The sequence below is a fragment of the Eumetopias jubatus genome, unplaced genomic scaffold (genome assembly GCF_037043125.1).
Source record: "Eumetopias jubatus isolate StellerSeaLion01/CBP00866 unplaced genomic scaffold, mEumJub1_p1.0 scaffold_4, whole genome shotgun sequence".
In the NCBI taxonomy this organism is placed as follows: Eukaryota; Metazoa; Chordata; class Mammalia; order Carnivora; family Otariidae; genus Eumetopias; species Eumetopias jubatus.
This window is the reverse complement of record NW_028274810.1, coordinates 110,171,103-110,195,688: the sequence shown is the minus strand read 5'-3', so window position 1 is coordinate 110,195,688 and position 24,586 is coordinate 110,171,103. Positions and strand designations below refer to the sequence as shown.

The 24,586-nt window shown below is 65.0% G+C and overlaps 1 protein-coding gene across 4 annotated transcripts in view; it reads left to right on the top strand.

Moving 5' to 3' along the window:
• Nucleotides 1–24,221, top strand: part of PTP4A3 (protein tyrosine phosphatase 4A3) — a 33,673-nt gene extending 9,452 nt beyond the window's left edge. Inside the window, exons 1-7 of one of the 4 annotated variants that reach the window (XM_028105662.2) lie at nucleotides 13,195–14,555; nucleotides 15,559–15,691; nucleotides 17,281–18,166; nucleotides 20,256–20,348; nucleotides 21,990–22,120; nucleotides 22,698–22,772; nucleotides 23,668–24,221. In XM_028105662.2, the coding sequence (XP_027961463.1) occupies nucleotides 18,062–18,166; nucleotides 20,256–20,348; nucleotides 21,990–22,120; nucleotides 22,698–22,772; nucleotides 23,668–23,785 (522 nt within the window). In that variant the 5' untranslated portion in view covers nucleotides 13,195–14,555; nucleotides 15,559–15,691; nucleotides 17,281–18,061 and the 3' untranslated portion in view covers nucleotides 23,786–24,221. Of the gene's footprint in view, nucleotides 1–13,194; nucleotides 14,556–15,558; nucleotides 15,692–16,211; nucleotides 16,913–17,280; nucleotides 18,167–20,255; nucleotides 20,349–21,989; nucleotides 22,121–22,697; nucleotides 22,773–23,667 lie in introns of those variants that run through there. The other 3 variants (XM_028105664.2, XM_028105663.2, XM_028105661.2) reach the window with 3 other exon arrangements.
• The last annotated feature ends 365 nt before the right edge of the window (nucleotides 24,222–24,586 follow it).

The window sequence follows — 24,586 nt, the reverse complement described above, 5'->3', positions numbered from 1 at the left end:
TGCCCGTCAGCCGAGCATGGTCTCCACGTAGTGGACTGGGTTCTCAGCCATGAAGGGGCTGCAGTCCTGACCCCGCGACAACGTGCATGACCCTCAGAAGCGCAATGCTGAGTGCGGGGAGCCAGACACTGAAGACTGTGTGGTGCATGATGTCACGGACGTGGCAGATCCGTGGAGATGTACTCCGTAAAGGGCTGGGTGGGCGGCGGGGTGGGAGGGCAGGGGAGGACCGCAAGAGGTGTGGGGCTGCTTGTTGGGGTGATGGGAGTGTTTTGGAATTAGGTAGTGGTGATGAATGCACATCACTGTGAAGATGCTAAAAAACACTGAAGTGTATACTTTAAAATAGTTACAATGGCAAATGTCACCTTGTGTGAATTTTCTCTCAGGAAAACAATGTTGCCAGCTCCCCACTCAGCAGAGTCTGGCCTGAGCAGGCTCTCGTTAAAGTCTGCAAAATAGGATTAGCCCAGCTCTGCCCCAGGTGGCCTGCATGTAGGAGCTTAGAGAAGAGAGTGAGGTGGTGCTCCGATGCGGAGGGGACTCAGTGAGTTTGGGAACCCAGAGTGGGGCCGGCCTGCCTTCTGCGCAGTGTGGGGCATTGGTGAGTTTGCCGGAGCGTAGGGCAGGCTTCGGACAGGTCTCTGTTCTTGTGCAGTCTCCTGCCCTCCCTGCTTTGTGACCCCCACCCCCATGGGTGTGGCCCGTTGTCCTATCTGTGGGGGGGCAGTCTCGCTGGTCTCCTACCGCTGGGGTTCCGCACAGCACAGTGGGGTGCGAGCTCGGGCCGTGCAGCCACACACGGGGCTCTGCACCTTGGGTCTTGCCCTGTCTGGGACTCACGGAGCTGATGAGGGGTCAGATGAAGCGGAGTGGGCACAGGCTCGGTCACCTCTAAAGCGCACCCCTTACCCCATTCTGTCGCTATACACTTTCCGGTTGACGTTTGCCTTGCTGGGGCTGGCGAGGAGGGGCTGCCGTGCCTGCTCACTCACCCGGCTCTGCTGGTGTGAAGAAGGTGCAGCCCCAGGGCCTCCTGACCAGCAGCAGCGCTACCGAGTCCTGGCCCGGCTCTGCCAGAGGACGCCTCTGAGCTGCATGTCCATCGGGCTTCCGAGTGGCCCTGCTGTGGCGCTGCCCAGGGGGACGGAGTTCCCGGGCCCCGGGGCTGTCCTCAGGGCCCTTGAAACTAGGAGTGCTGTGTTGGGCAGCCCCGGGGAAAGGGGGTTGGAGGCGGCTGGGAGCCCCATGCTGCGCCCAGCGCGGTCTGCCTGCTGGCCTGGGGGCATGGTCGGACCTCCTGCCACCCCTGCTGGGTGCCCACAGTGATGCCCAGGGCTTCCCGAGGGAGCCGGGTGCAGACCTCGGCTGGAAAGTGCCTCGGCCCCTCATACATTGCTGGGAGGTTTCTGGTTCCGCCTGGGGGGTCATCAGAAGCCCCAGAGAAGAGGGGTTTCCCTTGTGTGTGATGGTCCCCCAATTCCTCCTCTGGGAGCTGGGCAGATGCTAAGGGTGGACAGTGCAGGTGACCCGGGTCCTGATGCCCAGCTCCCCAGGATGTGCCATGCTGGGGCCTCTGCTGCTTCTGTCTGGCAGCTCCGATGGTGGTGGCGGGGCTGCCGAGGGGGCAGCATGGCTGGGTGCTTCGTGGGTGCCTGGGAGGGGTGCCTCCCCTCCCGTGGCTGGCACCTTCTCACTGCCTGCTCAGCCTAGGCGTCCGGCCTTGCTGTCCTCACGGCAGGTGATGGCCGTGGCCAGGAGCTAATCCGGCCACCCTCAGGTCACTGTTGCCACACATGACCAACATGGGGGAACCATGCCAGGGACTGGGGGTCGGGGGTCACCGTGGCCCGGCCTGGGCTCTGCCTCCATCTCTGTGCGATGGTCACTGCACTGACAACCAGCCAGGCTCAGAGATGGGCCGAGCCACATAGATGAGCAGGCCAGGAGGCTCTCCCACCCTCACGGCTGGGAGGCTGGGGCCTGGGGCTGACCCCACCTGGTGTTGCCAAGGTTCTGTGAGGTGCCCTCTTTGCTGGTGCCTGGTGTCAAAAACATTCTGGAAATGTGCTGCTGGCTGCCCTCCACCCCAGATCGTTGCACGTATAGAGGAATAAAGGCTCTGGGACATTTTGCAGGAAAGGAGCCCCTTCAGTTTCTCAGGGAACCCCCTGGGAGAATCAGCATCCTGAACGTGGGTCCTCCTGCAGGGCTCAGAGTCCTGTCAGAGTCCCTGTGAGTGTCTGGCACAGAAGAAGCATTCAAGGGGCTCAGGCAAGGCTGCTTGGAAGGGAAGTGTTCTTCCAGTCCCCAGGGGAACAGCCATCCGCAGCTCCATGAAGGAGGAGCTTCCAGTGAACCCATCTTAAGCATGATCAAACTGAGGCACAGAGAGGTTGAGGGATGTGCTCAGCATCACAGAGCTTGCCATGGGGGGACCAGGATGGGGACCAGGCCAGACTCCCAAGCCGGTGACCCTCTAGGAGTAGTCACAGCCTGAGCGAGAATGTGGGGCAGAACCACCCCTGGCTTGGAGTGACGGGAGGGAGCTGCCCCCTCCTGCTGGGCTCCTAGAGACCCTGCCTGGCCTGGGTTTGAGGGTATGCTCCGCCTCAGAGTCTCCCGCCGCCTCTGGGCCTCAGGTTCCGTGGGTTGGATGGCCACTGGCACCCACGAGGTTACGACCTTGCAGGGTAGATGCAGTGTTGGGACGGGGGCCCATGGCAGGCCTAGCGCTGGCCTCCCCAAGGGCCTGGGCCATCAAACTGTCCCGGGCTGTGTGTGCTCAGGGTTCGAGCTGCTGAAGGGCAGGAAGCAGAGCCCCTGTTGTTGTTTCAGAGATGGGACACGGTTCTCCGTCCGCCCAGGGGTCCCGCGTGGGCTGGGCGCTCTGCGATGGCCCGTTGGTGCCAGTGGGGGCCCACACGGAACCCTCACAGCAGCGGTGCTGGAAGAGAGGAAAGGTAGCAGCGTGGGGCGCCCCACCACCCTGGGGGGCCTGTGGGTCCCTCCACTGTGTGTCCTGGATGCAGCGACCTACCCCTCTTGTGCTGGTTCTTTGGGGGCGCCGGGGGGCTGTGTCTGGCTGCCAGGCTGGCCCAGAAATAGCTGTGACGTTCCGCACCCAGCTTGGCAGTGCCCGGGGCCGAGAGGCCTACGTGCGCCTGGCTGAGTCCTCACAGGGCGGTGGGGCCGGTTATTTTGGACGTGGCCTCCCGAGGCCAGGTCAGAGCTCTTTCCCGTGGCTCCTGAAGGCCCCTCTGACGTGCGTCCACCAGGGCCTTGGCCAGCAGCCCTGGCCACCTCCGTGATCTTGCGCCCCCTTCCTGCCCGCCTGACCCCCAGCAACCCTGTGCGCTGGGCGCAGGCAGGGGCAGGGTTCCCGGAGACTGATGTAGGCGCTGGGTGACAGGGCTTCCAGGACCCCTGAGATCTATTGGAAGGCCCGGGCCTCAGTTTCCAGATCAGGGATTGTTTTAAGGAGAAAATACATAGGAAGGGCCCACCCTGGGCTGGCTCTGAATATTGGCTCAGCCTCTCATAATTGTGTGGCCTCGGGCAAGTCAGTGACTGCATGGCCAGGGTCTCAGTTTCCTTATCCATGAAATGGGCTGATGGGGGCCTTCAGGACTACGTGGAGGATCAATGTGGGGAGGGGCCTGTAAGTGCAGGGCTTTAGCTTTCCCTGCTCTGCACTACTGGACGTGTCCCTCGGGTGTGCGAGGAGCAGTGAGCTGAGCAGTGGCTGAGCGAGGACCTGGGTTCCAGCTGGGCCGCAGTCTCCTCTTCTCCCAGGCTTCTGGATGTGGTGGTGAGCAAAAATGGCTACCACGCCCATGATGCCCCGGGGTCCAGTCCCCCGGGGGCTACTAGCTTTCTGGGCAGCTGCTGACTGTGTCCTGCCATGGGTCCAGAGTGGCTGGATGGGCACGGGGCACCGGCTGCTCTGTGGGCAGAGCCCCCTCCCCTGAGGGTGCTGGGGTGGGGTCCTATCCTGCTTCCCAGTTGGGATTGGGGCACACCAGGGGCAGCAGGGAGGGGCTGTGCCACCTGTCTGGGGCAGGCTGCATACTGACGCCCCCCCCAGGCTTCCCCCAGGGCCTCCTTCTTACCCCCCCGGGGGACCCTGACCTTGCGCTGTCTAGGGTCTGAGGAGGAGCCAGAAGCCCCTCCTCCACGGAGAGAGGACTCAGGCAGGTACAGCGAATGCAGCCAGACACTGGGTGTGTTCCGTACAACAGGCTGAACTGGGGCCTCCCCACCCCTGCCCCCCAGGCCACGTGAAAACTCCGTGGGCACCGGGGGGTGGGCACCTCGCGGGGGGGCCGTTCTTGTTTTCCCACCTTGCGAGGGTCTGTTATGTCCACATTGCGCAGGTGACTGAAAAGGCCCAGAGCGGTGAGAAGATGCGCCCAGGGGCAGAGGCAGCCGCAAGGGAGGCCTTTCTCAGCCGTCGGGGAATCCCAGTGTGCACCCCGTGGGGCCTCCCGCTGATTTTGGTGGGCAAGGACTTGAGCAGCCTCCTCTGGGAGGTCCCACGGACCGTCCTGGAGGCCCATGCCACCCCCCCAGTTCTCTGAGGACCCCAGGTTCCTTCTGCCCTTTGAGGGTCCTGTGTGTGTGTGTGGCACGGAGGGGTTGGGCTCCGCCTGGTGGACTGGGGGTGCCCTGGGCTTTCGGGATGGCAGGGACTGGGGGCCTCCTCTGGGCCTCCTGGGGGCCTCCACCTTCCTGGCAGGGGCTTGAGCTGAGGGCCTGGTAGGTGCAAGGGCCTCTCAGCGGCCATTAGCTCCAAGCGGATCCGTGAAGCTCCCTGCCCTGCTGGGACGCCGTGCCCATTCTGGAGGCTTGGGGGCATGGTGTCAGGAGTCAGTGCCAGCCCAGTGAGGCCCAGGGGGAAAGCACTGGAGACGGTGGGCGCAGGCTAGGGCAGGCTTTAGAAGCTCTTCGCCCTGTTAGAATCCCGGAGTCTAGGAATTCCCAACCCAACACCCTATACTCCAGAAAAATGGGCTGTAGGCTGGAAGCTGCTGCCAGATAACCAGACCTCTGGGACTGGGGCTCTACAGGCGGGGAGGCTGGGGGCAGGGGATGGCCCCTGGGGGCACGGGGACACAGCAGGCCTGCAGAACACTGCTTCTAGCCGCCCAGGGTCAGCCTGACTGTGTGTGCTAGTGCAGGTGGCGTGGGGAGTGGGGGCGCCTGGGAACCTGCCTATCACCAACGGTGCAATTTTGGACACACAGATGAGTCCAGCCGGGTCCATGCTGAGACAGGAGGGCTGGGGCCCGGGGAGGGGCAGTGATGGGCCCAGGGCCCACAGCGGGAGGCTCCACCCGAGGGCTCCCACCTGCTGGGTTCCAAGGCAGGACACCTGTTCTCTCCCTCCGTGTGAGGTCCCTGGCCATGTGAGACTTTTGTGGTCTGGCTTACGACCTGGGCAGGGTCCTGCCAGGCCCAGTGGGAGATGGGGCATGGACCAGAGGACACGGACGGTGTGGAGGGCCACCGGTGGGCATGGTGGTGCAGGGGAACGGGGTCCCCACCCTCTTGGCACAGGCGTCTGGTCTGGACCCCGCTCTTGTGGCACAAGTGAGTGTGCACATTGACAGAATTGCCACTGGGCTGTGTCCACACGGGTTCTCAGTCGCACTGGGTCCTGTCCGAGCTGCCGACTTGGCAGGTTGTCCTGAGCCATCTTGTCTTCTCGGCGGGCCTCGTGGTCCACTCGTGTACACTGACCCTCTGAAGTTTGTACCCTCCCTTGGGGAGATCTGAAGGGGACTGGACTGCTGGGTGGGCCCAGGTGGATGTGGCCTCTGGGACTGGTCTAGAAGAGAGGGGCCGGGAAGTGGAGGGAGGGCTGCTGGGGTGAGGAGAGCTTCGTGCGGTGGGGTGGGGAGAGGTGGGAGGGAAAAGGGCAGCCAGATGGAGGGCAAGGCAGGGACAAGGGACAAATGACAGAGGCCAGGTGGCAGGTATGTGAGTCACAACACCTGGCAGAGGCTGCAGTAGGTGCTGTGGACCAGCTGGGTGGCTAAGGAGGGCTCTGGGGCCTGGCCAAGGCACCGGGGAGCCACGATGGGTCTGAGCCTGGGCAGTGGGCCACTGGGAAGGGCCTCAGTCTGGGGCGGGGTGGCTGGTGGGCATCTGGCAGGTGCCTGGTGGGAACGGGGAGGGGGCGCTGTGGATGGGGGGGTGTCGGGGCAGGGGTTGGTGGGGTTATGGGGCAGCCGTCCGGGTGGCCGGGGGTAGAGGCCCCTCCTGCAGCTAGAGATTGCCCCCTCCACCTGATGGGGAGCAGGCCCAAGCATGGACTTCCTGGTGGCCTCTCTGGGCCAGGCTGGCCTGAGATACCACCCCCACCCCCATCCAGGGTCTGGGGAGAGGGCTCTATCCAACCTGGTGCCATCCCCGCTAGGGCAGCATCCTGGTGGGAGGAGGGACGAGTGACCCTGGCCCTCAGGGGCGGGAACAGCCCCTCCCCCACTGGTAGGGTTCCCACTTCCTTAGTGCTTTTGCTGGGCCTTGGGGCCCAGGCTGGGGTGGGATGGGCTCACTGGCCTGTTAGCTGGCTTCCCTGGCTTCCTTGTGGAGGAAACTGGGACAACAGGAAGAAGTGAGGGCTGGGCTTGCAGGGGGCCCTGGGGAAGTGTGGGCAGCTCTCTGGAGCCCCAGAGCAATCCGGGGAGGGCACTGGGGGGCTGCTGAGGGTGGGGGCAGCCTGGAGAGGGCTAGGTTGCTTCTGTGTGGGTGGGTTGGGGTAGTCCGGGTGGCGGGGGGTAGAGGCCCCTCCTGCAGCTAGAGATTGCCCCCTCAGCAGGGGAAAGGTCCGGGAACCCCCTTCCCAGTCTGCAGCAGGCAGTGGGGGGACAGGCCAGAGAGCTGGGAAGCCCTAGGAAATCCCCCTGACCCTCTACTCTGCCCTCCTCAGCAGGGGAAAGGTCCTGGAACCCCCTTCCCAGTCTGCAGCAGGCAGTGGGGGGACAGGCCAGAGACCTGGGAAGCCCTAGGAAATCCCCCTGACCCTCTACTCTGCCCTCCTCAGCAGGGGAAAGGTCCGGGAACCCCCTTCCCAGTCTGCAGCAGGCAGTGGGGGGACAGGCCAGAGACCTGGGAAGCCCTAGGCTGTCCCCCTGACCCTCTACTCTGCCAGTTGCCAGGCTGGGCCTCGGCGCCTCGGATTCTCCGGGCTGGCTCTGTGCCCGCCCCTCCTACCCCCTCCTGGTCCCCTCGCCTGCCCCCTCCCTCCTCCACTCCCTGCTCTGGCTGCCTTTGGATACAGGGCCCTGGGGACTGTCCTGCCTCCTGCAGCCCCAGAGTCAGGCCCTGTGGGGGAGGGGGGCTCTCCTGCCTGCTTCCCGGGATCAGGGTGCTCGCCTCAACCTCAGGCCCGTGTCCCAGCCGCACTTCCCTGCTGCCAGGCAGCCCTGGGAGGCGGGAGTGCAGTGGGAGCCAAAGGCTGGGCGGCGGGATCCTTCTGGGGCTGCCCCAGCCTGCCCCCGCCTCCCGCCCGGCACAGTTTACCGGCGATCTGGGGCCTTTGACGCGGGAGGGCGGGCAGCCGGGTGGGGATAAAGCTGGGCGGGGGCGCAGCGCCCCGGGACTCCCGGACCAGGAAGGCGGGTGAGTGTCCGAGTGCTCCCCGAGGCTCCTCCGGGTCCAGTGGGGGTGGGAGGTGTGGAAGGTGGGGCTGGCGGGAGGCCTGGGTGTGGCCACCCCTGGGGCAGACCTCAGAGGGGGTGGGCAGGGGTTCCCAGGCCTTTCTGCTCACACTCAGCTCAGCTGGAGCCTCAGGGGCTTCCTCTGTCAAGTGGGGCCGAGGGGGCGGGGGGGGGGGTGTCCCGGGGATGGAACCTTCTCCTTCCAGAGCCCCGACTGGACTCTCCTCCCAAGCTCACCGATATTGCTGTGTGGCCCGGCCAGGGGTCCGGGGGAGGGTCACTGGAACTGCTGGCTGGCTGCACTGTTGAGAGGCAGCGGGGTGGGGGGTGGGTCTGGCCTGCCTCTTCTGCACGCCCCCCAGGGTCGGGGGGATACGCAGAGCCCCTCTGTGCCCTCGTCTTCTCTTGTGAAATGAGGCTCGTAACATAGTGACCACATAGTTGATCATTTATTGTTAGCAGGGGAGTGAAAGGAGGTCCTGTGGGTGATCACACCATGACAGCTGCTGTGAATGGGGCCCGTCCCCGGTCACCTGGTCATCAGGGGCCCTTGGCAGTGCTGCGGGGCTGCAACCAGCCCGTGGGACCTGTGGTTGGCATGGCCACTAGCTGAGGTGCTGATTTTGACCACACCCTCTGCAGCTCGGGGCGGACCTGCACACCCACACTCTCCTTTGATTTTTACAGCACCGTGCTGTAGGGGCACCGTGCTAAACCCCCTTATACAAAAGGGGAGCTTCAGGGACGTAGAAACCCCTCCCCAGCTAGTAAACGGAGGAGCTTAGGGTCTCCTGGATCCTAAGAGTCTTTAGGCTCTGTCGGAAAGCAGGTTTTCCACAGGTGGTAACTGCCTGTACTATTATTTATTGTTGGTAAACGGCAGCTTAGACCGCCACGGTCTGTTGTCTTGGGTTTTAGTGACCCCCTTGAAGTATCTGTGGCTTTCTGGTGGGATCATAATTGTGTGCAAAGCAAGAGTTGCTGGGCTCTCAGTTGAGGGCCTGGTGGCTCTCCTGGGGCACAGTGGCGGTATTTGTGGCAGGGCCTTCTGGCATCTCCTTCGGCTGCTCTGAAGGCCTTGTGTTTATTAAAACCACCCCGGGCCCGAGCTCTGAACAGGTGAAGTTCGCCTGATTCATCGTGTGGAAGGGAAGAAGGAACCCTGGGCTGAGGAGCAGGACACCAGGTTTCCGGCCGCTCCGCTCCCCATCTGTCCGGCCTCCGTGGAGAGTGGGGCTCTGGTCTTTGGCCTCAGGTGGGGGTGCGTGTGTAGAGGTGGGGGTGTTGGAGACATGGGGCAGGAAGTGGTTTCCAGAGTGGCAGCAAGAACAGACGGTGGTGAGCACTGTTCTCGAGGGGCTCGTGGAGGGTCCGATGCCTTTCCCGACTTGGGGGCCCATGCCATATCCGTGGGGTGGGGCCTGCATCTCTGCCCAAAGGCCACCTTTCTGGAGAGCCGCCTCCAGTCTTGTTTCTGTCTGATGCAGTCCATTGCCTGATTATTGTGGGTCCCCACCACTGACCCCCACTCCAGGTGGTGGGCTCCCTGATGGTGGGGTCATAGGGGTTCACTCACCCCTGACCCCAGTGCTCTCAGCATGGGACCCAGAGCAGAGAGGGTGCTGGGTAGGTACACATAGGAATGAAAACTCAGTGGGGAAAACCCCAGCAGTGAGGGCATCCAGGAGGGCTTCCTGGAGGAACGGGCGGGGGCGGTGAGGAGTGTCTGGGGGCATTCTGGACACCGACTAAAGGGTGACTGGAGGCATGAATCCCACAGGCCTCTCTCTATCTCCTCCTACCCTTGAGCTGAGGGTAGGAAGGACAGGGGCCAGTGGGCCAGGCTGGGAAGTCAGAACTTGGCTTGGGGCCATAGGGAGCCACAGGTGATGTGTGAGCCACAGCCGCGTGGGGCCACCATTGTATGTCCGGGTCTCACTGTCGGGGGCTGGGGCGCTCACCAGGTGGGTGGGTGGCGGACATGGACCCTTGATGGCGGGTTGGGTCTGGGGCTGGAGGTGGCACGTGCACTCACTTGAAACCTGCACTGAATAGCCCCCTGTGTCTCTTGATGCCCACCCTGATGAGGAGAGCAGGGTGGCTGGTCGGAGGAAAGAGAAGGGGAGACCCCTGAGACCTCCAACCCCGGATGGGGGAGCGGGGTGTGTGGGTGTCCTTCAAGGGCAACCCTGTGTCCCCCAGTTTGTGTCTCAGGTGGGGTCTGAACTGGAGCCTGAGGAAATGGGCTGCAGGGGTGCAGGGGGCAGGCAGTCCGGTGGAAGGAAGGGCACAGTCAAGGCAGAGGGCGGGAGGGCCCAGTGGGCGTCCGCTGCTGTGGGGGGTCCGGCGGGAGCTCTGGGAGGGGGGCAGTGCTCCCCAAGGCAGGAGTTCTAGCAGGGTGAAACCAGAACCCTGGTCTGCCAGCCTCGGGGGTGGCCCAGGTGTGACCCAGGCAGCCCAGAGACGGGTGGAGCCGGGAAATGCTGCATCTGACTCCCGTACGTGACAGCTTTGGAAACGAGGCACAGGACGGCATGAGGGATGGGGTGAGCCCTGGCTCAGTAGCGCTGCCTGCATCGGGGGCACCCATGGGGGGCAGTCTGGGAGGTGGCTTCTCGGGACGGGGGTTGGAGGGGTGGCTGGCAGCCCCATCTGGGGGGTGGGAAAGGGTGGAGCCTTTTGCCTGTCCGGTGATTGCTTGCCCTGCGTCTCTGAGCTTAGCCCGGGGAGATGCTCAGTGTTCGTACATGGGATGAACGCGTGAAGGCACGAACACATGCCTCGTTCTCCTTCCCCCTTGGTGGGAGTGCTGAGGGGTCTGGAGTAGGAGCGGGGCACACGGGTGCAGAAGGCGCTCGGAGCCAGGGCTGAGGCCGGGGTGAGGGCAGTGTCCTGGTCGGCGGTGGGTGGGTGGTGGGGCTTCCGACAGAGGTGGGCATCCCGGGGGTGCAGTCCGCTCACGTGCCGGAGCAGCTGGATACGCCGTGGCCATTGTGTCCCCGTGTGATGTCGCAGGCAGCCTGGCCCGCAGGAAGGGCTTGCAGGGGCTGGGGGGCCGGGGAGACACCCTAGCCCTTGGCCACCAGCTGGGTCTGCGGCGTGGCAGAGGGGCACAGCTGCAGGGCACTTGGCCCCACTGTCCCATGGCCGCAGAGGCCCCGTGCTCCGGCCCCCTCATCACCTGCTGTCCCTTTGTGCCCGTGACACCCCAGCAAGGCCGGCCTTGTCGTGTCTGGTCACAGGTGGCGTTGGGTATGCCCCGGCCTCTGAGCCGGGGCCGGGCCCTGACTGTCCAGCTTGGTGCTGTCCTGGGAGCAGCACTGGCACCCCCCCCCCCGCTGTCATTCCGTGTCCCCTCTTCCTGCCCTGCATGTCCCTCCTGCCGCGGGTGCCCCTGAGCGGAGGGCCCAGGCCCGGCCGGGTGAGCGGGGTGGGGCTGACAGCCGCTGCAGAGTGGCACCCGTTACCAGCGAGGTTCTTCTGGTGCCTGCTGGGTGGGTGCTGTCCGGGCTGGGGGGGGGGCCTCGGGCTAGGCCTGGCGGGCTCCCAGTGGCCACGGGCTCCAGGGCCCCCCGGGGGGCCTGGTCTGGCTCACCCGGCTGCCTGCCTCCTGGAGGCCTGCAGCCTCCCCTGTGCTTTCGGGGGTGCCCGCCCGCCCGTGGGTCTCCGGTGGAGCTGTGGCCCACCCAGGCAGCGCTGGTGGCTGACGGCACGCCAGGGTGGCCTTGGGGGTGGGCCGCTTGGTTTGGCGAGTCAGCACCACTCCCCACCCCCCGCCTGGGGGGCACCATTAAAGCCACGGGTGTGGCGGGGCGGCCCGTGCGGGGCCCGAGGGGCAGTGGCCGTGCCTCAGAGAGCCCGCTGGCGGCGCGGTCCTCCACCCCGAGGTCCCGGCGGGTGCAACAGGTGTCCGCCCCAGTGGAAACCGAAGCCTGCTGGCCACAGCTCTGCTTCCAGGTCGTGGCCTGGGTGCCCCGTGACTGGCTTGGAGCTGGAGCCAGCTTGGAAGGTGGCTTTCCTCCCTGGCAGTGTCTCCATCTGCAGGGGAGGCCACGTGCCCCAGAGAGGGCAAGCCCTGGCCCCAGGTCGCCCGGGGAGTCAGGGCAGCTGGTCAAGCCCCGATGAGGTTCCAGGCATCAGTAGCGCGCTGGTCTCCCCGCTGTCCAGCTTCTCCAGGGGAAGACTTACCCCGATCGCCCGAGCCTCCAGCTCTGCCCTCGGTGCTGCCCGCTGTGCTGGCTTGATCTGCTCGGAACCCTTCTTCCTGCTGGTCCCCATCCCAGCTGCGGGCACTCAGCGGGCACTGGAGGGAGGCCCTGATGACTCAGGGAGCTGCCTGGAGGCAGAGAGGTGCTGCCAAGGAGTAGTAAGCTCCCTGTCACTGGAGGTGTGCGAGCTGGGGGATTGGGTGGCGGAGGTGACCTTCAAGTTCCCTCTGGACCTCAGGGGCTGAGATCCTGTGATGGGTTCCGGACATTTCCCAGATCTGGACCTCTGCCCAGAACGCTGGGTCATTTGTTCCTTCCATAAACAAGTGGGGAGCCCTCCTGGTGCCAGACCCTGTGTGGAGGCAGGGTGGAATCAGCAGCCTCTGCGTCCCTCCTTTGGGACATGCCTTCCCTGGGCTGGGACACTCTGCTCTGAAGGGCGTGTGGCTGGAGGGAGAGGGGACAGGCCAAGGGTGGGGGGAAGGGAGGTCGCTGGGCTTGGCCGGTGAGGGGGGCCGCACCTTCAGTGCTGCTGGCTACAGGGCGGGAGGGCGGGAGGGCTCTGGGAGGGCTTCCTGGAGGATCAGGGTGGGCTGGGCCGGCTCAAGGCTCCCCTCCTGGCCCCCCCACCAAGCCGTGTGTAGACTTGGGCTCGCTCTGGGAGGATTCCAGGAACGGCTCCTGCTTGGATAAAAATAGACTTCTCCGAAGGGCTTGGGGTCTTGCCAGCTGCAGCAGGTGCCCCCCAGGCCTGGTGAGAGCGGGTGCCCCAGGCAAGGGGGGGACAGTGTTGCTGGGGCCCAGGTCTACAGCCTGAGCAGCACGGTGTGCTCTATGCCTTGGGTGCAGTATCAAGGAGCTCGATGGGAAACTTTTACCGTGTTTGGATGAGGAAAGAGACTGGGGTGGTAGAAGCAGCTTGCCCAGAGGTCCTTCCTTCCAGAGGGCCAGGGTTGGCAAGAGCAGGCTCTTTGCGGCTCAGCAAAACCGTCCAAACTGTGGTTCTTCTACTTCCTGGCTGTGTAACTTGGGCAAGTCACTCAACCTCTCTGACCTGCTGTTTTGTCAATACAATGTGGCCAATGTGTCTTGTTCATGGGATGCAGCATCGGAGGGGACAGGCCCTCTGAAAGTGGTCAAGGGGGGAGGTTGGTGGTCACTGAGTGTCCAGACATGGACACCAGGGAGATGCTGCTGGAAGTGGGGAGCTAAGAGCACACTGGGGTGGGCATCCTGGCCCGAAGGCCATGTTGGCGCCGGACGGAGGCACGAGGAGATGGGCAGGCCACCTGGCCTGGTGAGGGTGGGCCTGTGGGTGGGGCTCCGGCGGGGCCTCCTTCCTCCCTGCTCACCCAGTTCGCCGGTGTGAGGACGCGCGGGTCACAGGCAGGGCTGATGTTCTCTGGGTGTATGTGTGGGGAGAGCCTGGGAGGGGGCCGTGTTCTGGGCTGGGCCCCTGCCAGCACACCCCGGCTCCCCCCGGCCCTGCGGCTCTGACTGCTGATTGCAGGGGCCAGGCTGGCTGGCTGGGAGCTGGGCTTGGAGCGGGTTCCCAGGAAGGCGAGGCCTCCTGGGACCCTGTGTACTGGGGGCTCTATCCACCCTGCTCCACCTCTCTTCCGAGGGCCTCGGGGCTGGCCCGGGCAGGTGCAGCATTGACTGTGATGCCAGGCTCCACTCTTGAGGCTCATCATCTGGGGGGCACTTGCGTCCTTTACATGGTGCTCCCAGGAGGCAAAGCCAGGACCCTGCTGGTGGCGTTAGGCCCAGACCCTGGGGACGGTTCTACCTGGGAGCATCCCAGAGGGCCTCTTGGTGAGGGTGAGCGGGATGTGGAGACAGCTCCCTGGGTGACCCTGTGCGGGCTCCTGGTCTCAGTGACTCAGTCTCCCCGTCTGCACATAGCAAGGGGTGCGCAGGATGACGGCGGCCTCCCCCAGCCGTGGTGAGGATTCAGTGAGGGCCAGCAGTGTCTGGCACACAATAACACACAAGAAGGTGCTCAGGAGTCCTTGGGCGTGAGGCTGGAGAGCTGGGCAGGGGTCTAGCAGGCCAGGTGAGGTGCTGGGCACTCACCCGGTGGGTGTCGGCCTCCGCAACCCACCTGCACAGGGACAGCCCCTTCTCATTGGCAGCCTGGAGAGTTCTTCCTGCAGGCCTTTGCCTGTGCTGAGGTCCCCCCAGCACCCAGCCCTGGGTAGGCCCCCTCCTGCAAGAGGGGACCCTGCGGAGCCCCAGAGGGTGCTGGGGAGGGCGTGCACAGGGTTGATGGGCTCCTGCTCCGACAGGCAGAAGGCAGAAGGCAGGCGCCTGGGCGGCAGGGCCCCGCCTCTCGCCATGGTCTGTCGCCCTCCCCTCTTGCATTTCCCCTTCCTCCTGCTGCTTCCTCTCCCCTGCCCGGCCCTCCGCAGCCCCTTTGTTTGCCTGGGCGCGCTGGCCGGCCTGCGGTTATATTTAGGTGGCAGGTGTGGGAGCCACAAGCCCGGTGGCCAGCCGGGCACCGGCCATCCCGCCCACGTGATGCCCGGTCGCTATAAATAGCTCCTGGGCCACGGGGCCGCCAAGCATCCCAGGGAGGCCGGCGTGCCCTGCGCTCTGGGTCTCCGCCCCGGCCCCCCGCCTGGCCCCGCATTGATGGAGGCGGCGGTGGGACGCCTGTGCGTGTGTGCGTGAGCGAGTCGGGGTGAGCTGGGGCGGGTGTGGGCCGGGCGAGTGGGGAGGACCTCAGCCTCAGCCCGGGGAGGGGGCTGCACCCCTGGAACCAGCCCCCATGCGCCTTGGGGCTTACGCAGCACGGGATGTGGTGGCCCCCACCTAAGACCCCACACCAGCTGCTGGGTCCCAGCCCTGCCCACGGTGCTCCTACACCCCTGCTTTACCTCTCCTGGGACCTCAGGGAGCTGTAATCCTCGGCAGCTCCCCAGATCATTGCAGGGGCCTGGGTCAGGAGGGGCTGGCCCTCTCTGAAGCCCTGTGGGTTCAAACAGGCTATGACCAGGAATGCGGGCTACAGCCTCCCTGAATCTGGATTTCCCCCTTACAAACTGGTGTTGAGTGTTGTCTTTGCCTCCTAGACTTGAGATTGAGGAAACCCACAGAGTCTGTCTGGTCAGGGCCCAGAGAAGGTCCTGCTGTCTTTCCCTGCCTGTTTACTGATCTGCAGACAGGGAGGACTATGGTCCCCTAACGGGGTCTCCAAAGGATGGCTGCTCTGGACACAGCAGAGGGTTCAGTGCCTGCAGGTGGGAGGAGGCTGGCTGGGGTCCCAGGAGCTGGGTTATGGGGCCCTTGGCAGGAAGGCCAGAGGGGACACATCGTGTACAAGTAGGGCTCTTGCCTCATGGTGGTGGGCCTGGGGGGTGGTTGCTGGCCATCTTGGGTCACCCCTGCTTAGGGGCCCTGGAGCCCCACTGGCGGGGTGTGGTTGGGAGGAAGGGCCCCTCTCTGGGCGGTGAAGCATCACTGCTTGCTCCCACCTAGGTGTGGGGGCCCAGACTCTGCACAGACAAGTGGGGTGTGTGGCAGGACCCCAGCCCACCCTGGGGTTGGTCCAACCTTGGCCCAGACCCCGACCCCATTCCAGTCCAGACCCTGCTGTCTGTCCCCCAGCCAGTCTAACCCCTTAGCCCTGCTGATAGGGTCAACTTCAGGCTCAAGGTGACAGTAATGTGGTCCTTCCTGCCCAGAGCCTTCAGCGCTGAGGACCTGTTCAGGGATACTGCGTAGCAGAGCTAGGCCCTCTGCTGTTGCCCATCGGGTCTCCCCCAGGTGCCCGGCATCTGTGGGCAGTGAGGTGACCGGTCAGTCCTGCCGGGAGAGGTTTGTAGTCCTGTGGCTTCCTTGGACCTTTTTTCTTCTTACTTTCTGGTAAACACACGCATGCACACACACTCTCGGGAGCGTCCTGCTGCCCCAGGAGGGACGGGTGTTTGTGTGGTGCTCAGGGTGCCTGGGGCTGTCTCTTCTCACCTGCCCTCTGAGCTGAAGCTTGCTCTGGGATGGCTCAGGTTTAGGGCTGGCTGAACCAGGACAGGCTTCCTGCCCTCTGCCTCTTCCCCCCTCCTGGGACACTCCCCATTCAGCCCTCCCGGGACCCTGGCACAAGGGCAGAGGGCAAGCTGTGGCTCCTGTGCCCTGAGCCCAGGAAGACTGGGGCAGCTGGTCCCTTCCTACCCGGGGTCCCGGGCCTTGGGTGCTTCCTGCACCTCGGCTGAGGCTCTGCAGGCTCTGCTTGCCTGGTGGACAGCTGGAGAAGGGGGTGCTGGGCGGGGACAAAGGTAAGAGGTGGTGGGTCGGGGGACGGAGGGCCTGGCCGGGTGAGCAGATAAGAGTGCCGTGGGTGGGGTTGGGGCCACGTGCAGTGGCTGGAGGGGTCTGCTGACCACTGGGTCACAGCTGGAGGGACCACAGGGGCATCTTATATAACTTCTCATTGTGCAGGTGGGGAAACTGAGGCCTTGATTGCCCAAGGTCTCCCAGCCCATCTGTGGGGGTGGGGGTGGGGGTGGGGCTGGGTGCACCTGCTGGGGTCCCTGACCCCGGAACCTTGGGGCCCAGAGAGGGAGAGAGCGGTGTGGAGATGCTGGATGGCTGTCTCAGTGGTCCTGCAGTGTCCCTCCCCGGGGCCGTCACAGTGTGACCCACTCCTGGCCACCTGCCCTGTCACGCCTTGGCATGCACCTGGTGGCCGGCTGGTCCTCTGGCCGCTGTGGTCTGCCTCTGCCTCTCCGAGCTCCCCAAGGGCAGAGGCCTGCTTGTTTACTCCCGTGCCCGGCCAGCCCTGTGGGTGAGTGGTGGAGACAGCAGAGGGGTGGAGGCGGGCGGGAGCCGGAGGGTCCCACGGGGCACCCGTGAGACATGTTTAAGGTGGCTTACAGCCATGAGCGGGGCCGCAGCCCCTCTCCCCGCTGCGCCCCGGCACTTCGGCAGCCGTGCCTGAGCCCCTCTCCCGGAGGACTGGCCGCCCCAGAACCATCTGGGCTCCGAAATTCCGCAGAGGCCTGGAATTCCGCAGAGCAGTGTGACTGTCCTTGGCTGGGGGTGGGTGTCTGCTGGTCACAGGCTGCAGAGGGGGGACCAGGCTCGGGGGGCGGGGGCAGATGTCACAGACTGCCGTGAAATCTGCTCACTGGGGTGCAGCACGCTCCTGGGGTGTGTGTCCCCCTTTTCCCCTCCACACTGCTGGCCGTCAGGGCTCTCTGAGACCGCCCTGGTGGGAGCTGTACTTCCTGTGCTCCCAGGTGGGGAAACTGAGGCCTGACGGGGGTCACTCACTCAGCACAGTCCTGTAGCAGGGCCCTAGGGAAGCATCTCCTGCGGCGTGGGGTGGGCAGACTCTCACCCCTCCCCGGAGGCAGGGGCTCCCAGTGACCCCTTGTCTGCTCATTTTCTTTCCGGTCCTCTCGCAGACGTGGCCTGCTGCTGACCAGCCCGGGATTTATGGAGAGGGCCTCGGGGGGCAGCTCTGAGTACTGCCAGGCCCAACATCACTGCCACGCCTGCTGCTGAGGAGGCCCCCGTGCCTCTGGCCCTCACCATTGCCCTCGCCCGCCGATGGCCCCTGCTGTCCGGCCCCGGGCCGGCTCTGCCGCCTGAGCCCCCAGGCCCTCTCCAGGACTCGCAGTACCCCGATGGGGTAACGTGACACAGACCCCAAGTGTCAGAGCCGCCCGCCGCCACGGCCGCCGCCTTCCACCCCCACCCCCACCCCAAGGCTGCCCTGTGCGTTCGGTTCAAGTTCGGGTTTCGTCTGGTCCTTGAGGGTTCGGGGCCCGCCTTTGAGCGCAGGGGGCCGCTCGCCCATCCACCGATGCAGACAGTGCTGGGCAGAGCCCCGGCGGCAGACTCACTGTGGGCTTTGTGAGGTTTTCTTGGCCGGGCTTTGGTTGTCCTTGCTTTTACCTTTGCCCCTCATCGTTACCCAGCTCCCTGAGGCAGGGGTGTGGGCCGCCACTCTCCCCTGGGGGCCTTGTCTTTCCTTCTCTTTGTAAAGAGCTGGACCCCGCTGCTCAGCTCCCCCACCTCCCAGGTATTTGCGCAGTATCGGTGCGGGTGGGGCGGGTTGCCAAAGCGTTTTCTGTCGGACAAGCACAGGGATCTCGGTTGCCTCGGGGCGTGGGGGGCTGGTGGGGGCCCTGCCTGGGTGCAGCCCCTCCCTGGGCCTCGCCCCGTCTTCGTCTTCGGAGGAGCATGGCGCGGATGAACCGGCCCGCCCCCGTGGAGGTGAGCTACAAGAGCATGCGCTTCCTGATCACGCACAACCCCACCAACGCCACCCTCAGCACCTTCATCGAGGTGAGTGGGGCCCGGTGTCTGGCCTGCCTCCCGAGAGTTGCGGCGGGGCTGGGTTTGGGGCTGTCAAACCAAGTACTGCCCTTCGGGGCAGAACTGTCGCCGGACCCTGGCGGGGGGGAGAGCAGGCTGTCCTGCGGAGCTCCGTGTGAGGGTCAGCAGCCCCCTGGGGGCCTGCAGGGTAGGACGGCTGGGGCAGGGGCGCCACACTAAGTAGACAGGGGCAGGCTCAGAGGTAGGAGCAGCGGGGATTGCCTCCTCGGACATCACCTGCGGCTAGAGCGGCCTTGGCTGGCTGCTGGCTTCTGTGCAGAGGCTGAGCAGGAAGGGGGGTCCCACGGTGAGAAGTGGCTGCTGAAGCAGCTGGGGCAGGCAGAAGTTCAGTTCCATGGCCAGCCCAGGCTGCAGGAAACCCGCTGGGGCTCTCCGGGAGGCCTTGGGTTAGAATAGGCGGGGCTGGAGGCTTTAGGGAGCAGGTGTCTGGGAAGAGAGGCTGGGTAAGAGTCTGTGCTGGCCACAAGGAGGAGTGGCCACCGTTGGTGTGACCAGATGTGTTTGCAGAGCCTGCAGCTCTCCACATGCCCTCCTGTAGGAGCCTGGGCTCTGCAGAGCTCCTTGCTGTTTGCAGAGCCTGTGGCTGCATGTAAGTGCATTTGTGGTCTCAGACCCTCAGCCCTTGCCTCTGCAACGTGAGAGGAGCCCCGTGGGTGCTTGTCATGATTAAACAGGGACTTGGGCACGAGAGGACCTTGAACACTGTAGAGGGAGGCAGGGGGCACCCTGCCATTAGGGGCCTGGGCCCTGGACACTGTGTCAAGAGCTCTGCAGAGGAGGGCTGCCCCTTTTCACAACGGAAATCCTTGAGGTAATAGCAGGACCTGGGGAAAGACTCAGCTCAGCAGTCAGCCTGTGACTGGGCTCAGGGTCTGTGTGTTGCCAGGGTCAGGGGTCAGGGCTCAGCATGTGACTGGGGTCAGGGCTCAGCGTGTGACCGGGGTCAGGGCTCAGCGTGTGACCGGGGTCAGGGGTCAGGTGTGACTAGGGTCAGTGCTCAGAGTGTGACCAGGGTCAGGGTTCAGTGTGTGACCAGGATCAGGGCTCAGAGTGTGACCAGTTCAGGGCTCAGAGTGTGACCGGGGTCAGGGCTCAGTGTTTGACCGGGATCAGGGCTCAGTGTGTGATGAGGATCAGGCCTTAACATATGACCAGGGTCAGGGCTCAGTGTGACTGGGGTCAGGGCCCAGCGTGTGACTGGGGTCAGGGCTCAGGGTGTGACCAGGGTCAAGGTGAGTCTGTGTTGAGGGTCAGGGCTCAGCCCTGGGCCGCGTGGCTTCCCCTTTCGCTCCATGCACAGAGGACTTCTGAGGTGACCCTGCGGCCTCAGAACCCCGCCCGCTTTCCTGTGCACTGCATTCTCAGCATAGCGGTGTCCCGCCCTCATTGTGTCCGGTGTCCCCATCGCATGACGAGCAGGGTCCAGCAGATGATGGCTCACACTCCCAGAATAGCTGGTGGAGCAGGTGGGGTGGGAGCAGCCCCAGCATGGGCTCCTGTGGAGTGGACCCCCCACTTAGAGGATAAATATAAACAGCCTGGCTATGAACTGCCTTGACCTTTTCTCTGGTAGCCCGGGGCTTCCCCGCCACTGTGCAGGGCCTGGCTCCCTCCCGTCTCCATCTGAGCAGGTGCCTGCCCCTCGAGCTTCTGCAGGCCCTCATGTGGGGTCCAGCTATGCCCTCAGGGAGACCCATCCATGAGACCCTGGCCAGGAGGCCAGCTCAGGCCACGGTGTCCTGCCCCTGCTTTGTCTGGAAGATGCTGGTGCCGTGGGGGATCCTGAGCACCCGGGATGAGGGTGGGAATGTGCTGGAAGCTGGGCTCATGGCAGGCTAGCCACACTGCAGTGAGAGCAGGTGGGGGCAGCCTGCCCGGAAGCATCAGGAAGGCTCCTTCCCCCCCGTAGTGAGTCGTTGGGCCCGAAAGCCTGCCACCGGTGGTTTCGCTTGGTATCGGCCTTTCGGTTTCGTTGAGGGGGCACGGCCCTGTGCCCTCAGCCCCAGCCCAGCCTGCCTTCGTCCTCCCTCCCCGCCAGGACCTGAAGAAGTACGGGGCCACCACTGTGGTGCGAGTGTGCGAAGTGACCTACGACAAGGCCCCTCTGGAGAAGGATGGCATCACAGTCGTGGTGAGGGCCTCGGGGCTCCGGCAGCACTGCTGCTGGGAGAGGGAGGTGGGTGGGGTGGGGTGGGCCTGGACTGGGAGTGTGGAGCCCCTTGCCGGGAGGCCTTGCTTCATACACCTGCACACCCCACCCCCCTCCGGCATGTTGGTTCCCCGGGCCACATGATGCCGGGGCACGTGTCTAGAGTGGCTGGGCTTTGAGCTCGTCCCTGGCCAGTGGGGCCCGGGAGGCGGGCGCACGTGCCGATGCACAGCCGCGGCTCCCGAAGCAGGGTCCCCCCAGTGCCGGGGCCACTGCCGCTCACTGCACAACAGCCCTGGTGGGGCTCTGCCAGGGCGAACCTGAGGCTCGGATCAGTAGCTGTCTGAGGCCGCAGCCGGACGGTGCCAGAGCCACAGAGCCTGGGGAGCAGACTTCCATGATAGCACCCCCCTGCCCCCCATCCTAGTGGCTGCGGCTGTGACCTCCATGGCCCTCACTGCGCAAGCGTCCTGAGCAGTGTGGAAGAACAGGGCCCAGTGACTCCTGGCCAGCTCCTCTGGGGCCGGGGCTGTCGGGGGGGCTCCTGTGTGTCTTGCTGCCTGCTGTTTGGGGCGTGTTGGTGGGCAGTGCTCTGGGGGGGCGGGGAGGGCAGGCGCACCTGGGCTGTCCCCCGGGAAGCTCTCTGCGAGGCTGTGGGGAAGGGAGCCTGGGAGCTGTTTCCTTGGTCCCCTGGCCCTGGGGACCCGAGAGCAGGCAAAGGAGGGGGTGGCCGTGGTGCCACCCGCCCGTGGGACGGGCCACGGGGCTGTGGCAACTCCCCTAGGGAGGGCTGCCCAAGGCTCAGAGTGCGGGTGGAGGCAGCTGCGAGTCCGGTGGCCCCACCCAGAAGATCCCTTAGATATTAGCTTTCACTTGGGGACCCGCCTCCCCGTCAGCCTCGGTGGGCCCGTGGGGACTCTGGCTTGGAGCAGTTCCCCTCTGCCCCGCCTGAGTCTCCTTCCCCTGGACTTGGCATCTCGGTCCTCGGGGCAGTGACCGGGGCTGGGCTTACCCTGCAGGCTTGCCTCTCCTCTTCCAGAGTGCTTGGGGAGGTGGGCCGCACAGCTAAGTTTTCAAAACCGCATGAATCTCCGAATGTCTGGAGAGGTCCCAGCTGTAACTCTGGAATCCACTGCTCAGAACAATGGGGCTCACCCTAGCGCCCTTCCTTCACTCCTTCCCGGTCAGTAACCGGGCCGGGCCTGCTTTGTGCAGCTGGGCTGGGGGCTGGGGACAGGAAGAGGCACGTGTCGGCCATGCTTGCAGCCCAGACTCCTTGGGCCTGCTGACCCAGAACCACTCAGGTTGGTAAGGGTCAGGCTGTGACCCTGGAGTCACAGCACAGGCTGGCCGGGAGGGGACGTAGGGCTCACTGTGCTCAGGAAAGAAGAGGGCAGGGTGTTCGGGAGGGCTTCCTGGAGAAGGGGACAGTGGACGTAAGCAGAAGAGGAAAAGGAGCCTCGAAGTGGGGACCGCATGCCTGGCCAGCTCTCTGCCCTCCGGGGCCTGCTGTCTCTCACCCTCGTGGGATCCCTCTGTGTGCTTCTCAGAATGCCGACCTTGTCCCGGCCGGGGGCTGACCGGCCCGGGCCCCCCAGTCTCATGGGCTTCTGCCCTCCGCAGGACTGGCCGTTTGACGACGGGGCGCCCCCGCCTGGGAAAGTGGTGGAGGATTGGCTGAGCCTGCTGAAGGCCAAGTTTTGTGATGACCCCGGCAGCTGTGTGGCCGTTCACTGTGTGGCTGGCCTGGGACGGTGAGCTGGGGGGCCGGGTGGGGCTGGCCGGACCTCAGGATCCCGTGGCCTGCCATGCTCTTGCACGTGGGTGCTGGGCCCCCGTCACGTGACCACAGGGAAGCAGTTCTTCCCCAAGCGTGACCCCACTTGCTGCTGCTGGGTTGCAACGTGGTCCCTGTACTCAAGCTGGGAGGAGCTGCCAGCCCGTCCCCCAGACACAAAGACTCCCTACAGCCAGGTGTGACGGAGTGACCCGGGCAGTGCACCCCCAGTTTCAGGCCAAACACTGGCAAGCGAGGTTGATGGCCAGACACACCCGCAGCAGCTGCCCTCCCTCTGACTCTCTAGCGCGCTTGTACCCGGGGAGCCTGAGGCACAGAGAGCGTGCCTGGCCCTCCTGGGGCCACGCAGCAGGTGGTCGGGGTGAGCTAACACCTGTGCCCTCCGTGGGGGAGGGGGCTGCACTGGAGTAGCCTGGGCAGCTTTTTGGTGGGTGTGAGGGTGAAGGCATCACCCTGTGCCTTCAGCGATGGCCCGTCAGGGGAAGGGGCAGGGGTGTTGAGGCTTGGTGACCCAGCCCTGCATCTGCCCCCAGGGCCCCGGTCCTCGTGGCACTGGCTCTCATCGAGAGCGGGATGAAGTATGAAGATGCCATCCAGTTCATCCGACAGTGAGTGACCGGTGAGGGTGGGGGCGGAGGGCAGTTGGTGTGCGCTTGAGGGTCTGGGTTTAGGGGGCCCTTATTCTGCACGCCCCCGTCGGGCCCAGTGTCTTTCTAGTGGGCACTCCTGACCCCTGGCCACAGGGTGACCTCAGAGATGTCCCCAGTCCCGTGCAGCCTCACGCTGGGGTACCGGCACACTCGTGTGGGCCCCGTAGCCAGGCCGCCTGCCCGGGCGAGGACTGGTGCCTGTGTGTGGCTCCTGGTGCCGGGAGGTGTGAGTGAGGACGGGCTCCCAGCTCCGTGGCTGGGATGAGCACAGGCTGCAGTGCCGGGGGCAGGTCCAGACCCCAGCAACGAGCACAGCTCAGACTGGTCCCTCACTCGGATGACCCTTGGACGCGGTGAAGTGGGGTATCTGCTCAGGGACCCTGGGGCCCTTGGTGGGCAGCCCTCCTCCAGTGTTGCCAGTCTCGGGGCCGGAGGCGCCCTGGAAGCCTTGCCTGGCAGACACGTGTCCCTTCCACTCTCACTTCATTGGCCAGAGCAAGTCCAGGCTACGCCTGAGGTCCTGGGTGGGTGGGGACGGATGACCTCCTGAAGGGCATCCTGTCACCTGTCACCTGAGGACCCCCCTTCCTCCCTCCCTCCTGGGCTGCAGAGATGCCCAGGCTCTACCCTGTGGCCCCGTAGGAGCCCGGGGCCTGGGGGTGGGGTGGCACCCGGGTAAACCAGGGGGCCTTGGGAGGGTGGGCGCTGTGGGGGCTGCCTGGAGGAGGTGATAGTAAGGGGAACTGAGGACCAGCGGCCGTGACAGCAGGTAGGGGAAGGGTGATGCCCGCAGTGGAATAGGCTGGGGGTGCTGCACCGTCCCGCCTGAGCCCACCCCGTCCCGTCTCCCCAGGAAGCGGCGTGGAGCCATCAACAGCAAGCAGCTCACCTACCTGGAGAAATACCGGCCTAAGCAGAGACTGCGGTTCAAGGAGCCGCATGCGCACAAGACCAAGTGCTGTGTCATGTAGCCCAGGGGCTCCGAGCAGGGACCCTGTGCCCCGCCGCCGCCGGCTCGCCTTCTCTCCCGGACCCTCGGCACCCCCCGTCCACCGGGTCCAGCTCGCCCTGCGTGCCCTGCCTGTGCCGGCCCCTTCCCCTGTGTCTCCCCGCGTGTCTCCATGTGCCTGAGTCCGCAGCTCTGGGGACTCCCGCTTCCCTTTGTCCCCACGGCCCTGTCTCTCTGAGGCTTAGTGGGGGCCCTCTTGCCCCTGCCCGCCCACAGGGACCCCCGGGCAGCTTTCCTCTCAGGCTCATCTGTCAGGGAGCAGGTGTATTTTTCAGCCACTGGGCCTGACCCTTCCTCCACGGCCTCTTGCCCTGACCTGTTCTTGGCACTTTCAGTTATTGGGTCTGGAGACCGTCAGATGTCCTGGACACTCGAAGGCAATAAAACAGGACCCCGTGGCTGTGTGTGTCTGGAGAGCGGGGTGCGGGGCCTGGCGGGGCGGATGGGGTGGACGGGGCGGGGCGGGGGGGGGGACGGGGGAACAGCGGCTTGGGAGACTGGGTGGAGCCCCGGGAGGCCCTCCGGCCGGCCGCACTAGGACTCCCCCTGGCGTCCATGCTGGGTCCCCACACTCCCTGGATTAGGGGCCAGGGACATCCCCGATGTAGCCGAGCTCGCACCACTCCATGTGACCTGTGTGGGCCCAGGTGACTTGCCATTCTTTGGGGGGGGGTGGCTGGGGCATCAGAAGGCAGGGCCGGGTCACCAGTGTTGCCCCTCTGCAGGACAGGCTGGGGCTCACTTGGTAATTCTTTAGGGCCTT